The 16,552-nt window shown below is 40.5% G+C and overlaps 2 protein-coding genes across 2 annotated transcripts; both read right to left on the reverse strand.

The window, feature by feature from the left end:
- Positions 1-3,545: 3,545 nt before the first annotated feature.
- her3 (hairy-related 3) lies at positions 3,546-4,596 on the reverse strand. The gene is made up of 4 exons (XM_070911226.1): positions 4,546-4,596; positions 4,340-4,435; positions 4,154-4,235; positions 3,546-4,021 (listed from the first exon to the last, which is right to left on the reverse strand). Exons 1-4 carry the CDS (start codon positions 4,594-4,596, stop codon positions 3,546-3,548), a joined length of 705 nt encoding a protein of 234 aa, XP_070767327.1.
- Positions 4,597-12,135: 7,539 nt separating this feature from the next.
- On the reverse strand, positions 12,136-16,163 carry LOC139289224 (taste receptor type 1 member 1-like). Its single transcript, XM_070910778.1, has 6 exons — positions 15,982-16,163; positions 15,386-15,689; positions 14,513-15,238; positions 13,822-14,028; positions 13,580-13,700; positions 12,136-13,064 (listed from the first exon to the last, which is right to left on the reverse strand). The coding sequence occupies exons 1-6, from the start codon at positions 16,161-16,163 to the stop codon at positions 12,136-12,138; spliced, it is 2,469 nt and encodes an 822-aa protein (XP_070766879.1).
- Between the last annotated feature and the right edge of the window lie 389 nt (positions 16,164-16,552).

Raw genomic sequence — 16,552 nt, forward strand, 5'->3', positions numbered from 1 at the left:
GGATGCTGTGGGAAAATTTAACTTTAGGTTGATTCATTTTGAAGATATATTTGGAGAGAGAATGTGATTATTTCACATCATAGCAACGTATAAAAGGTCAAGGACAGAAATTACAAAATTATCAGTGAAATGTGCGCTAATGTCCCAATATTTTGATAAATTCTCTCTTAGCACCCTCCCTCAAAACTCTTTAGTTAACTTTACACTGCAGCTACCTTTACAATGCCCATTCTTAAATGAATGAAGGACTTCTCATGTTTACCAAAATGTGACAATTTGCTGACTAAAAGGAGTGAATACTCTTCTATTGACAAATTATAGCAGGACCAACTTTTGGCTTTTACCTCTCTCTGCTAACAAGAATGTTTTTGCACAAATTAGGTGTAAGTTTTAAAAGACATTATTATACATAGTCAAAAGGACAAAAGTAAATTAAAATATCCCCTTTGACAGCCTTATTAGTTGTGAAACTTTTTTTGCTATTACCATCCAAGTAATGAAGTTGCACATGTCTGGCATTTATGTTTTCACTCCTCTGCGGTCATTTAAATGTTTAGTTTGAATTCTCCTGTATTAGTGTACCTCTCACACATTGCAGCTTATTCCATTGGACAAATGAACTGAAATGTATCTTTCTTTGGAAACACAACATCACATTTCCCTGTCAAACTTTGCTATGTCATAGATTTTTTGCATTTTGTTGTGTTTACAATATTAAAATATAATTTTGTAACATAATCAAAGATTTATGACTCAAATATGAATGATGTTAAATGTTATGATTTTCTTGTTCAGGTGATTACTTTGTTAAAGAGATATTAAATTCACAAGATGATGCCTCAGAGTGTGTTTTTAGAATTTTGAGGCAGATCCACTGCATTTTATTTTTTATTGTGATATGCTTGTTGTGGAGCAGTATGCATCCATTTGAGAGTTTTTTTCTTTTTACTTTAATGCTGATTTTCCCCCAGACATTTCAGCACAAGTGTTGGACATAATGAAGTAACATTCTTCTACTTGTCATCATGGCCACATAAAAGTGAAACACAGGCAGCTCCCCAGGAGAAGACCACGGTTTGGTGTCTTCCTCAATGATATGAAATTTGATCAAGTTCCCTCATTTTGGTTGCTGCTTTCAGAAGGACATGACCAGAAACACATCTAAATATTGGTTGACACAACATTTTGATGAAGCTACAAATATTACGCATTCGCCTTTGAACACTTAAAAATCATCTACAGAATTGCATGATAAACCCTAGGAAGTCTGCTCTGATTTCTCTCCAACCTGCATGGCGCCACTGAAGAAAATGAATGAATTAAACCAAGAATTAGAACTTAAATTATTAGGCTACTAAAGCTCACCATAAAACCCAGACCCAAGAACTGCGTTTGGGACAACAGCTAAACCAGTTAGGTTAACTGTAAACCTCGTTATTTTTCCCCGGTTACAAACATAAATCAACCCTAGAAACGTCTCCAGGTTTTTCCTACGAAGAGGTTGTGTTTTATGCCGAAATAAATAATATAGCTAAGCCTACAAAACTGCACATGTGACTAATTTGTCCATTTAACTCCTGTTTATTTGTTCACTAGATCCCTCTTTGAGTGCATTCATTTAAAGTGAGAGCACAGCGTTGTCTCCTGGTGCAGGTGTCTCCGATCAGCTGATTGTGCCTTGCAGCCCCCCAAATCTTTGTGGGGAGGTGGACGCTGTCCGCAGCAGTGAGCATGGACACGGCTCTTTCTTGGAGCCAAAAGGTAATTCCACGGTGTGCTGGGGGTCTGGCTGGAAACAGTCTGGGACCAAAGGCCAGCCTTATTGTGTAAGGTTCACGCTTAATTATGAGACTTTGGGCGAGTCACACACTGTGTTTAATGGCACAAGTCATCAAGTGATAACACTGTACGACATCGCGGCAGAGAGAGAATATTCAGTTGTGTTGAACCTGAGCAAGGACTCATTAACCAGCAAAACGAGCAGTGCACTTCATCCGCGGCTGCTCTCTTCAGAGCGCTTGACTGGGCCCAGTCTAATGCTAATAACTTATTCTCTCCCTCCCTTCGCTTCTCGGCTCTAATATGCGTTGCTATTATGGTGGCAAGCCAAACTAGGTTACTTAAACAATGCTAAGAAGAGTTCATAGAAATTCTTAGAAAAAGTTTAAGGGCATTCAGTGTGGAAGTCACGTGGCTTGTCCTTTCTTCGACAAAACAAACTTTTCTTGTGCCACGGTCCTCTGTTGGACTCAATCAAAAGGGTAGCTTTGACTTTGTGGGAAGAAAGAGAAGATCTACAGACGGGGGTTTATGAGCTGCCAAAACAAAAAGCTGTGTGTGTGTGTGTGTGTGTGTGTGTGTGTGTGGGGGGGGGGGGGGGGGGGGGGGGTTATTTTAAGGGTTAAAAAACCAAACTGGAACCAGACTGTGCACTTTTTTTTGTCCTTCGCACTGCACAGGAGCACCCTTCTTCCATGGGGCAGCACTGTCTTCTCAGCGTGTAGCCTCCCATCTGAAAGAGCTGTGGGCGTTTCAGCGATTCTCCTCGCTGCGAGGTGCCATCCTCTCCAGCGCTGCTCCTGAAGAATGGAGAGACACTTTATGGCATCCCTGCCAGAGCAGCGGAAGAAAACTATAGGGCACCTTAAAAGAGCTGATTGATTGACAGGTTTGCTACATGTCAGGCCAATAATATATAACTATACTACTATACAGTATTCAGTATACTAAAAACACAGAGAGCTATAAGGCGTACACATCTACTACTTGAGGTGACGTTTGACGTTCAGAGATATTCTAAATTAGCTGGGAGAAATTCAGTTTCAACCTCAAGCTGAAATTTGAATTGCATTGTTCCACAGTTTTCCTCTTCTCAGTGGCTAAGAGGGCACGGCGTGTAATTAGCAGGACTAAAGCAGAAAAGTGTTGTGCTGTCCGACAAGCATCTGATTTGCCCGCCACTGTTTCGGTACTTAGGCGTGACCCCCCCCCCCCCCCCCCCCCCCCCCCCCCCTCTCTATATGTCAACTCAACAAACTCATTTCTTAACTGTAAATAAATTCGATGCATTGCAAAGAAGGCAAGTTAAGTTTATATAATGAATTTATCAAATGTTTGACACACATTAAGTGAATGTAAGACACATTTTAATTCAATGCCCACAATCTACTTTGTCAATACAAAAAAGAAATTAAAAGAAATACACAGTTTGAGGCTCAAAAGGCCGTGTCATGTTTTCACTTGCGATCTCTTTTTACCAGTATGACTTCGATAAAAAAAAATCTATATTTGACTTTATAGATCAGCCATCACTTGCAATAAATCTACCACGTCATAAACGACCCCTTGTCACTCAAGTGGAAGTTTAAGATTTATACCCAGCTTTAACAAACAAGGCTACACGTTCTTTCTTCAGACCATTTTATTAAGAAAATAAATCATATACAGTATAACATAAGTAATAGTCAATTGTGGAAATCTATACAGTGCAATTATAAACATTAAATCAAGCTATGGCTTGGGATATCTACAGTTTTTCATCAGCTCTACCAAGGCCGCCAGACGCTGTGCTGACTGTTCGCAACTTCATTCATGTGGCTGACTGAGTGAAACTTCTTGTGCCTGGAGCTTTTTTCACGAGTGTTTTGTGTGGGCGCCGCAACAAGGACAGCCTGTTTGGCTCCAGGTGACCGCCGTGCGTCTTCGCCCGGTGAAGAGGGAGACTGGGTGTGGGGTTTCAGAGCTTTAGATTGGGCCGTTTCTCTCTCCTCAGGTCCAGCTGCCGACGGAAGAAGCCTCCGCGCCTCATCCTGCACTGCCTCGTCTTGGCCCAGGCCGCTGTCCGTGGTGCTGAAGACCTCCTCCCGTCCCCGAGAGCGGCAGAGTTTACTGGAGAGCTGCGATAACATCCAGCGGTCGCTCCCGCTCAAGTTGTCTGCCATCAACAAATATTGGTTGACGTTTGTGAGGCAACTGCGGAAGCCAGCTTGGTAATCAGAAAACTCCGAAGCAGCGGGCGTGCCTGAGAGCAGTGGGAAGACATCTTAAGGTGAGTAATCTGTGCATAAAGTTGTGCGTAAAACTGAGCTTTAAGTATCCATAAACTCATCTTAAATCAGGCGAGTATGGGATTGTTTGATCGTTTATAACTCACAGCTCTGGATCTTTTGGAGGTTCCTTAGATGTTTCACAGTGAGCTCCAAGATGTCGGCCTTTTCCAGTTTGCGCTTTCGAATCTGAATAGAAAGATTACGTCATTAATACACTTTCTTGTAACAATTATCACAACTTAAGCATTGATTGCAACAACCTATTCTGAAGTTACAGCCTGCATACTTACACTACTGCTGTAGTAGCTCTCCAGAAGATATTTTAACTGGTCCAAACACTTGTTTATGCGAGCTCTTCGTTTCTTTTCCATGAGTGGTTTGGACACCTGTTAAAAAAGCGGGTAAAATTAAGATTGCACACAACACACTTCAGTAAGTTTGTGGTATTTAATTGTCTCCCCTTAAATCCAGTTCCTCTTAAAGTTATTTTACATACCTTGTTTCCAGTGATAGGTTTGGACTTTTCTACGTCTGTCGTGGCCACCATTCTGTTTTTTTCTGGTTCCCTTGAAGTTAATCTCTTTCCCTCTCTGGCGCACGAATGAAGGAGAAGTTAATCTCTTTCCCTCTCTGGCGCACGAATGAAGGAGTTGACCCTGAGTGGATTTATATAGAGACACCCACTTAACATCTCAATACGAACAGTCCTGCCTGTCTCTTGCGCTCAAATGAGCAACACTGGCGTCATTTGACAGGCCAAACCAACCAAAGAGGCCAAAGAGCCACCACAGAAGAGGGAATACTTTCATGCTGTTTATATATATATATATATATATATATATATATAATTTAAAATTGCTGAATGTTTTGTCGTTTCTATCCGTCCTAGTTTTTTATTACAGACCCACGTTACCACTGAATTATTTCTGTATTTGTTTCTTCATTTCATTTTAGTCAAATAACAACAGCCTGTTGACAGAGGAATAGTCAAACATCACAGTTTTTATATATATGTTGCGCATAAAAACTACAATTTCCCTTTGGGATTAAAACACAAAACACAGACCACAAATCTAGGTAGGTCCAGTATATAGCCCACTGGGTAATGGATATATTAAGTGCAAATACCCAAGAAACAACGTGTGGGGCAAAAGACTGAAGAGAAGCGTAAAAATCATAAACATAATGGCTAATGAAAATGGTTCTGCTTGGTGAGCATGGTGTGGGCACCACTGACTCCTGTATTCAGTCTTTTATATGTGAGTTTCACGCCAGCAGGTCGAAGGCAGCACCGTGGTAATTCCCTGCTTGTCCCCACAACATTTCGATTTTCTGGTGGCCACTTGTAGTAAAAGTGATACACCTGCAACATGTTATTCTGTCAGCTGACCTACTTTTTCTCAGGGGGAAAAAGTAGGTACAGCTACGCTTTTGTTTATACAACTCAAACGACAAACATGTAGGCAAGAAAAGCACAAGATATTTTGAAAAATTGTTAACAGGATTCTTTGGCTTTTGTGCGTCGCCAGTTTTTGTCTTCATACCAGGCGCAGTGAGGCACCGAGGAGAATCGCGGGCCGCCCCTTGTCCTCGGTCCCTCGCCTCCCGATTTTCCACACTGCTCCTTGAAAGGGGTGAAGGCTTGGGAAAGTCATACCAGCTGAAACAATGTGTTGACTATAGGCTCCCTGCAGTCCACTGCGCATCTTGTACTCACACACACACACCATCTGAAAATACTAAATGGGTGTGAATTAAAGCTATAAACCCCCACTTGTGAAATAGTAGGCTGCCGTGTCCTTACGAGGTAAAGGTGTTCGTTGTATCCAATAATGAACCCCATAGATGTTATTTAGGGATGTTTGAGTATTTCAAGGACTATAGGAAGACGGCTGGTTTAGATGGTGTGTTTTGAAAGACACTGAGAGAAAACCTTTTTTACGCGGCCCAAGTCTTCTCGCCTGATCTGTGCACAATGGCTGCGGTAAAGTGACGGAGGCTCCGGGTAAAGGAGGGGCATTTGTATTCACTCTGGGCAGCGCGCGCATGAAAAGAGGCCAGTTTATAGTGCGCCATTGATCTTTTCTTTTCGTCTGCTTTGTGACCACAAACGTGTGGGCATCAAAAGATACCCTCCACTTCTAAAGTGAACCAACACACTCACTCGTCTCTTCATTCCGCGTCAACAAGATAAAGTAGACCTCCTGTACAATCTGCTGTTTCACGTTCTGAAAAAGTTCAGATGGGCAGATTTAAGTTTTGATTGGCACCAAGGTGCTACCAGATTTATTTTTTTTTAAATACTGCAGCCCAAACTGCATTATCTGTAAGCTAAAACTAAGTTGGTAGATCTTTTCGTTTATTAAATTGCATAACATATGCACTGGATGCTTTGGTCTCGCAGAACTAAATCACAATTTAATGTCGAAGCTGTGATCATTCAGAAAGGCGACAGCTGAAGCACAGACGTGACAGACACTAATTGCGTAAAATGTACCGACAACTTGCGAGCCACAACTGTGGTGCTATATACTGAAGCATTTAATTGGTATGAAATTTGGCCGAGATGCTCTGGTGTAAGTGAGCTCTCGGGTGTCTTTTGTCCTCTATGGACGCCACATTATCTGCGTTTTCACGCTTGGTTTCAACACAAGACCGTGGAGCGTTGATTTCAGCATAAAGTCGTGGCATCACAACAGTCGCCTGTCTGGTTATTCTGTGCCACAGAGTAGAGATTTCACCGCTGATTATTCGGTATAATTTCAATTAGTGTTTCCTCTCAGGGGTCAAAAACAGGAACGGAGATTTTCAAAATGAAAGGAGGGCTTGGTGGTTTTATTAAAGTAACTACTGGTCTGCAGTGAAGGAATCCAGCCTGGCTTTAAAACAGTTTCCCTCCAACACCACCCCACTTCTCACAAAAGTCGTTATGTCATCATCTATCCATAAGAATAGCACGACGAGAAACTTGTGTCCCAATTGGACATAATAATGCGAGTGCCATTAAATGACAAGTTAAGTGTATGTTTATAAAAGGGCTCGGGCTCTCGCTCTACTTTCACTTTTCAGCCCCAGGTCATTCATTAACACTATCGGACCTTTGTCATGGATGCCTGCCGGCGGGGACCTGACAGTGCTGCAGTAATAATTGGACTATTGGGGGACTTGTTAACAACAATTAGTGAAGCAATTATGCAATTACTGCAATAAACTATTTTCTTCCTAGAGGGAAACTGAGACATTTGCAAGCCAATGGTTAGGCCTATACCCAAACGGTATAATAGAGGCAGAAATGCAGAGGTTATCTACGTCTCCCATTTAGGCTACTTCTGAGGAAAAGCCCTATATGTAGATTATAGGTATGTTATAATACGAATAACAATAGATAACAAAGAATACTATGTTTTAGCAACCTGCATATTTATAATATTCTAATCTTTGACTATCAAATGATACAACCAAGTTATGCATTTTGATGACATCAACAAGGCTACATTTAAATTGGCCTATCCAATAATTAAATATGCTTATGCTGTAGGCTGCGGGTCATTGTATTTTGCAGAACATAATTTAAAAATGACCAGTGTTGCAATGAATTTCGTCCCTGTATGGTAAACGCACACGTTAACAGGCTATACCATGTCTGGATGCCATAGCAGAACGCTGTTAAGATATGCAAATTCAGGCCTATAATTTGGCGTATAGGCTACCATGAGCGGAGCAAATCGATGTACCGCCTTCCATTCAGATAGACCTCTGGCAGCACTGGTGTGACCAAAACGCTCATTGTGAGTAACAAGGTCACAATAAAAAAGAGCAGGTACACGGACAGGTGCACTGGAAAAATATTAGAAATATAGACAGGATTTTCTGAAAAGCCACGCGACGGACCTGTTGACGAAGCCCTGATCAAACATCAAATAGAAGTAGCATCATGAATTTCTATAGACTGGTCCTCGGGTTATTTAAAGACTTCTTACTTTAGTTTGGTAACACAATGGCCGCTGTTTGCCTGTGTGTGCCGGGGTTACCGCATGAAAAGACCAGAGGTGCACATTAACATCGCTTAAGGTTTTCTCAAGGGCCGAGATGAACTGACTGGAAAGTAACTTTATAACTCGCTGGAGGATGAAGCCTTTGTCGAGCTCTGAACTGAAAGACACAAGTGCCTAACAAAAGGGGAGCGCCATTGTTAAACACTAAAGCGCATGGGTATTGATGCGCCTTGAATTGCAAAACATCTGCCATTTACTCTGAACCACTTGAGCGAGATTTGAATGAGAATAACCAAGCACCCTTTAGCTCACTGTATTTAACCGTGCGTAAAACAACAGTCGCCAGGCATATGACCAATTTAGAAATTAAGCGTTTGGTTTGAGATTAAAAAGATATTTAAATTAAAAAAAAAAAACCTAAGAGGAAGTTATTTTGCCATTTCTCTCTATTTCCATATTACCTCAGTGCGGACTCTCACTACTGATGGACACTGCCATCTTCATAAATTGCTTGTTTGCACTGTCAGTGTTTCTCCGTGTACTGGAAAAGTGACCTTGTCTAAATGTAGTCCACCTTACGGCGTTTTAGTTTCGGTTTGATGGATTTATGACCATGAATTAAAGATACAGTCCAACTGGCGAGATCCATCTCTTTACGCACAAAGTAGTAGTCTGTAGATTAAACCCACAGAGAGTTTTGAACAATAGCACATGGACTAAAAATTAACTCCAACTAATTGTCATTGCTGAAAGCGGCCCGACTGTCTCGACAGTGAGTAGAGGTAAAGATATTCACGTCCACTCAAACATGAATTCATTTAGTCAATAACTATTCTCTTTTGTTAATAAACACATCGCATATTCTCAAATACAGGACCAACAATATTTTTGTGGTCGCGCCTAATCCTAAACATAATAACAGGTCATTAACTCTTGAAATCGGACTAATGGAGGCCATCTGAAGTTAAGGGAAACAGGAGGCCAGATCTCTCAACATCATATCCCATATGCCCACCAAACGCGAATTGCATCCACTGAAAAGGGCGCTTTGTTTTTGCTTTGGGCAAAATTAAGGAGCAGTTGCTGGCCAAGTTTTTCCCAGGCTTTTCCCATTGGGCTATCTGACCAAAGTGGAACATTTAAGGGCACAAGTGAAAAGCCATGGGGCGTTCCTCCGATTTTCCTCGCTCCATATTTTGTAAAACAGAAATATGCGTCCCCTCAGCAGAAAAGCTGCTTCCTTCGACTTGAACAAAATAAGAAATTCATGAAAAATAAAAGTGTTGCCGTATTAAGTTTCGGCAATTTATAATAGCTACTCGTCCTTTTTGATATTTGGACTAATTAAAATGTTAAACTACTTATCGCCGTGTGACTTTTAGATAGGGTTATTTTAATCACACTATAGCAGGCAATGCAAATCTTGAACTTTTCACAAAGGAATGAATACGTTGAAATTCTGCGTGACAACGTGTGTGGCGGATGTAACTCTGAAATTGGTATGAAATCGTCAATTTGTTGGTGTCAGCGTTCAGCTCTCCAAACGTGCCATATGCCATGCTAAGTGGCACTATTTACCAATTCGTTCCTAGTTTCACGGTCCATCCTCCCCTTCTCCTTGCCAGGAAACTGAATGGCCACAACAAAATGGCAATTTACCCTCTGGGATTGTCACATACCCCCTGCGGCACGGCTCTTTCCGTTTCACTTCGTGGGGCACCCCGGCCTTACTGAGCGTCACGGCGTGAACATTTGACTTTCAAATGGACTCAGAAAATGGTCGACATTTTGTGGCCTACTGTCAGCACGAAGTAAACCTGTCAAAGCAACCAAAAGCATGTTAGCTTCACCTCTCTAGATAAAAGGAAAAACTTCATGTGGAAAACACATACATTAATAACTAAGTAAATGATGTGGCACGAGATCCCTGACACACACACATTATTTGGGATAAAATATGTTTTAATTGGATCTATGACCAAATAATCAACAGAATAGAAAATGAGTCAGAGGCACCTGGGAACTAACATCTTTGGGGTCACACAAACTAACCACATCAGTGTCTGTGGAGGTATTTAATGCCTCCGAATGAAACACTGTTACTTCGAAATACATCAGTATTCACATCTAATCAGTGTCATGTCTGGAGATACAGTTGTGTATCACTGTTCAATGAAGATGTTATTCATTACTGAACTAATGACTGAACGAGAAGGTCAGATGTTACTGTTGGGCAGTGAGTAGGAAAGTTCAGAGTTAATGGTTTAATTCCTACTGTGGCAGCCTATTCCAGAGATGTCTAGTATGCTTTCATTGTAATGTAACGTATTTTTTAATTAATGTGCTTAAACCAAATGGTACCTGTCACACCCAGCATAGACTGAAGAGTTTATTAATTCCTCCAGTGTATTAGTTTGATATGAATTAACTGTTGAATTTATATTTGAACAAAGTTGTGTACACACAGGGCCTTAGTGTGGGTAGAGCTGATTTTACCTTGAAAGCTTAATTTGCATCATGCAGTTTAAAGTATAAAGCAATGTCCCTATGGAGAATATGGTTTAAGATGGCACTGAAGGGTTGAAAAATAAAACAGTATTGTCAGACTTTGACTTTGGTGAATACTAACATTAAAGTAAAATTAAGTCCCTAACCCTAACCTGCAAGTACATGGTGGAACTGTAGTCTATCCTGTAGACAACATCACTGTGAAGTGGTGCCATCATGTGGTGAGACTGGTGTCATAGCAACCTTAGCAAATCTGTTGAACAGAGAAAAACACACATTACATTTTATGTTTTTTTTATTGAATCGCTCTCACTGTTATAAGTGCTGTACATGTACATAAAAATATGAATAATATATAATATACAAATATCTGAATTAGTACAGTAGTTTTGTTGAGGACTATGTTGCCAACCATCTCTGAAACTGCAGTACATGTGCCTCTTGTTCGACTATTTTTACGCCTCCACTGGCCGGAAGCAAGTTGCTTGGTCGTCTGTCCCTTTCTAGTGAAAACCTTGAGGGAATTTCTTCAAATTCGGCACAAATGTTCACTTGGACTCAAGGATAAAGTAGAATTTGGTGGTCAGAGGTCAAAAGGTCAAGGTCACTGTGACCTCACAAAGCATGTTTTTGGAAATAACTCAAGAACTGATCACCATATTTCACAGTTGGTTGCCCAATGAATTGGTGACACTTGACTCAAAGGTTAAAAGTGTCTATGAACTCAAAATGATCTTGACAAACACGTTTTTGGCCATAATTCAACACCATAATTTAAGAATTCAAGAATGAATTGGACGATTCCAGATTTCACACACATGTTGACTGGGACAACACAATGAATAAACAATGACGAGCACAATACAAGCTTTCCTCCATTGTCCATTCTGCCTTTCACTTCCTGCCTCATTCTGAATTACAAGCGTCACATGACTTCAAACAAAGTATTGGAGGGCGCCTAGCTAAGCTTCAGCCCTTGAAAGAAGTCAATGGGACAAATATTTTGTTTTATATATATTTATATATATATTTTTTAAAAAGCAGAAGTAGAAAGGTAGAATCTGCGTCAGGGAGAGCACAGCCAAAACAATAAACAAAACAATGCAAATATTACCAACTAACTTACCTACTTTCAACAAAGGACAACAAAAGAGCACCCAGGGCTCTTACCTACCTCCTTAACATAAACAGGAGAAAAAGGAATATAAAAAAAGGCCTCTCCCCCCTGCAGCTACCTGGACTACTATTTTAGAAGATCTCTATTCACTTCATATGTTCTACAGCAGAAACCAGTCTAATGACACAAGGAGTACAATGACTTGGCAGCACAGCATAATCTGGTTGGGAGTCAGGAAAAGAAGCCAGCTTTGGCAGGTGCCATTTTAAAGTAGGGGCCATCAGTCTCCCAACCAATCACCAAACACCACCTGCAACACAACCTACTGAGAAAGCACTGCAGGTTAAACAGCACCTCGCTTAGGCAGGGAGAGAGAACAGCACATAGACAGTCACACTCAAATACAAATGACTCAGGGTCATAACAATCAGTTTTCTGTCTGGAGAGACATATTTACTGGAAGCTGCTACTGGCTAATTGTTTTGGTGTAATTCTGAATGAGACCTTGGAAGTATTGGTGTGTGTTTTTGTGGGGATAAATAATGATGATGTAACATTTTGGGAGGAAATAAAACAACAGAAAAGAGTAGAGACTAGAAAGTACCGCCAGAGCGTTAAGAATTTGGATGTACTTTCCACGGTAAAGCATGTACACAGTGGCAAAGATGATCCAGGTGAGGATCAGCAGGAACAGGCAGAAGGTTATTGATTTGGCCTCATTGTAATTTTTGGGGAGGTCTTTTCCCATGTAGGAGAAAATAAAGCAAAGGAAGCACAAAGACACAAGTAAAACCACAGAACCAGAGGCTGCTTTAGGACTGATTTCACAGCTTAGTATAATTTTGTCTGGGTACCAAAGTGTTTCATTGTAGGGCTTTGGGAGTGCATAAGAGTAGCCAATAAGAAGTAAGAGTGCCTGAGTAAGAAATGCCACAGTGATGACCAGCCATTGTCCATGATATTTCATCCACCAACTATGGAGCTTGGGGAACTTGGCAGCTATTTTGAAAATGCACACAATTTGAAAAGAGCGCACAACAAAACATGCCAGACAAACAGTGTAGAACAAGATGAATGGCAAGAACCTTAAGATACAAAAGGAAATTGTTGGCTTTCCAAAGTAAAAGGACACACTAAGACTACACAGACTGAGGCAGCCTAAAATTAGGAAGCACATTGGTCCCCCAGCAGATCTGACAACAGGTGTGTTGTAGTTGATGGCAAAAAGAACAGATATGGCTAGTGTGAGACCCACCAAGGCCCAGGCCCCGACCATGATGAGTATAGCCCCGCTGTCTGTGAATGGGATGTACTCCACCACCCGCAGGTTGCATGATGTACTTCCTACTGCAGACCATTCTGTCTCCTTGCAGTGGATGCACTTGTAGGGATCCTCTGTTTTACATGAGAGACGTACAATTTGTCAATAAAGTTAAGGGTATGTTTTGAAAAAATCTTCTCTGGGTAAAGAGATGTCAAACAGCTGAGGAACATTGTTAGACACTTAATCTGTGATACTGTATGTTCTCCTAAAATTAGGTTTTACTTCATGCCAAACTTGCTTTAGTACTACTCTAACTACTCTAGAGGTAATTCTAAGAGTGTAAGAATGCATTGCAGATTTCCATGAAATTGGTTCATTGTTCACAGTTAATCCTTAAAACTATTTTACACTTATTGCACAGATGTATTTCATTCATTAAGCTCTAGAATAATTGCCGTGTGCAGTAGTCAGAGTGAACATGGAAGGCTACATATATAGCTGTGTCCAATCACCATGAAATGACTGTTAAACCCTCTTAGCATTAAAAAAAAAAGCCTAGCAAGAGTCTAATAATGGATCTCCCATCAAGGCAAGAATGACAGCACTGCTTTTATTCATTTTCTTCCTTTTGTTTAAAATAATTTACCTGTGTTGTTGACGTAAGTTCCATTTGGACAGATTACACAGGTGAAGCAACATTTGTGGATTCCATCTTGCTTTTTTGCATATCCTACAGGACACTCTGGGGAACACATTGAAGTAGGCACCTGCACCAGACAATTATATAGCAGTATCAAAGGGTGAAGGGTGGAGAAAAATAAGGTGGAAGTATCGGTATTATACTACACATCATACTAAACATATTGTAATAAGGAAAAAACAACTTACTTCTCCCTTTGTGTACCAATGAATCTTGCTGTTGTTGATGAAGAAATTGGCAGATGGGTGAAATGTATTAAAGCCGACGACCTCTGCATCACCACTGTGGTTCCAGAAAACTATAGAATAGGATCCGAACTTGGGGTCACCATTCTCATCAAACTCAACTCTCTGGTTTAAAAGTGTAAAATTTGACTTCCTCAGCTCTGCTAGAACCTGATGTGGGTACAAAAAGTTCAGATGACCATTACCTCAATGAACATTTTATATGCTGATTAAACAGATTGTCCTGAATGATGAATGATCCTGGGGAGGGAGGAACTGCAGCACAATACCCCCTTTAGAGGTTTTAGGAAGTGGTGGATTGTAGATTTTACCTTTGAAATTTCTTGTCTGATTAAAAAGTTCAATGCTGAAGGCAGAAATCAGACCAGTTATTTATGTATTTGCATATTCAAGTTTATACCAAGTATATAAATATATGTTGAGACTATATTATATAATAAACACAAATACAGATTGTCTTACCCTGTCTCCAAAACATCCCACTCCTTCCCCATATCTACCCATCCAAATCTCCAAAACCCTCATACATACATACACAACAGACTAATAGGCTGCTTTCAAATTATCGACAAGATAAAGCTGTCAGAAACACAAGTTTCAAATAGTAAGTTGAAAAATGGTATGGTATACTTACCATGTGGGGGTACACTCTAATGTTGCCTTTACATCTGCCAGCGTCACATTGCAAGACATTGTGTAAGGCATGAGCGATGGCATATATAGCAGAATAAACGGGAAAAGAGAAAGATGGGTCTGCAGCGATGACATCTTCTGCACTCAGGCTACTGCAGTTGCAACCCTGATTACAAAACCTCTGCTGTCCTGCATTTTCACAATGAGTCCGGCTTTTGGAAGAATAGATAAAATCTCTGAAACCAGATATTGTGACTACTGGCTGCGACACCCCAAGTACAGTGCCAATATTTTTGATTCCTTTCTTCTTGGGAAGCCTCTTGTTTAAGGACCATGCATCCCCTGCTATCCACACCTTGTTGGTGACATTCAGTTGTATTGCTGACTCAATGAGAGCTTCAGCAATCCATTCAGGAGCAAAAACAATAATGATACCTACTCCCTGTGCCGCTATCTGTTTGAATATGTGAGAGTAATTTGTATTGTCGGTGAGGCCTTTGGTGTATGCCAGGCACATCTCAGTGTCCTTAATCTTGTTTGTGAACAATTCCCGTCCATCATTTCCATAATCATTATCACTGTTAAGGAAGGCAACCCAGCGCCATTTGAAGTGCTGCACAATGTTAACAATCACTTCTATGACGTCTTTATTGGAATGCACTGTTCGTAGGAAAGAGGGATATTTAACTTTATCTGAAAAGGCAGAGGTAGCAGCTCCATAATTGACCTGTTAAAAGATAAATAGAAAGATTCATAATTATCAGTGACAATAATAAATGCTGTTACCATTGAACAAAATGACAATAACATACTGTACTGTATTGGTTTTGTGTTTGAAAAAAAAAAGGTAAAACACAAGAATTGGCAAATTTACCATAGGAATGAGATCCACCATGAACAATGGGGTGACAGTCAGGGCCTGAGTACTTGTAAAAGGACCGACCACAGCTATCACTTTAGACACATTGGATTTATGTGTGTGTTCACCCCAAGGTTGGATCAAGCCATTGACTGAGATGAGGTTGAAAATACCAGGAAAATTCAGTACATCTGAGCAGTGGTCAAATATCTCATAGCCGAGAGACACATTTGGCAGTAGGTTGGTAGAGTTATTGATTTCCTCTACAGAGAATCTCATCAACTGAAACCTCCGATAATTTGAAGGAATGAAGGGTTGACTGCGGACAGAGGAAGGACAATGGGAGAGTAGGATTAAGTAAGAAGTGCAGCTTCAAAATGTCTCATTTGCAAGTTTTGCCTCAGTGCTTTGAGGATTACTGTTGTTACTGAAGGATTAAATAACATTATCATTCATGGGACCTCTATACAGATATGGAGGATTTTGAGGTCAGACTTAATGTTTTACAGCTACAGTACTTTGATCATGTAGCAATTAACTGGATTGATTTATGGTTGATTGATTTATAGCTTCGTCTTGAGAAGGCATCGACCAAGAATTATAAAACTCACCTGGCGCAGTCAATGGCTTCTGGTCTGTCATGATAAACAGAGGCACTGACATGATGAATATCAAAAAGTCCACCAATCAAATAATCTCCTTCCAGCTGAAACTCTGAGGCCGGGACAGTGCATTGAGCCAAGGCATGTAGAAAAGTTCCCAGTAGACACAGAGAAGCAAGACAGTGTTTCATTGTTGTAGTTGTTGTTTACCAATCTGATGTGAACCACTTGCCTCTGCCTTTAGTAAGTTATGAGAGACTGGAGAAGGGTAAGCCTCAGTGATCATTTCCATGCATGTGGGAGAGTATGAGGTGTGAAAAATACATGCCTATAAATGGTTGAAGGAGAATTCACAAATCAGTATGCAAAAGCATCTAACCTGCAGCCACACAGGCTCCCTGTGATGACTACAAACATACTTTAACAATCATCATGAGCAAGCAAGTTTAATGCTTCTGTCATGAATAAATCTGGTAATCCTTTAAACAATATAGAAATTCATTCCTTTAGCCAAAATGACAAATTCTTCAGTTTTTAATTCACTCTGTGTGACAGATATGAAGATGGCAAAAATTGACAA

This window comes from Enoplosus armatus, chromosome 8, assembly GCF_043641665.1.
Source record: "Enoplosus armatus isolate fEnoArm2 chromosome 8, fEnoArm2.hap1, whole genome shotgun sequence".
NCBI lineage: Eukaryota > Metazoa > Chordata > Actinopteri > Centrarchiformes > Enoplosidae > Enoplosus > Enoplosus armatus.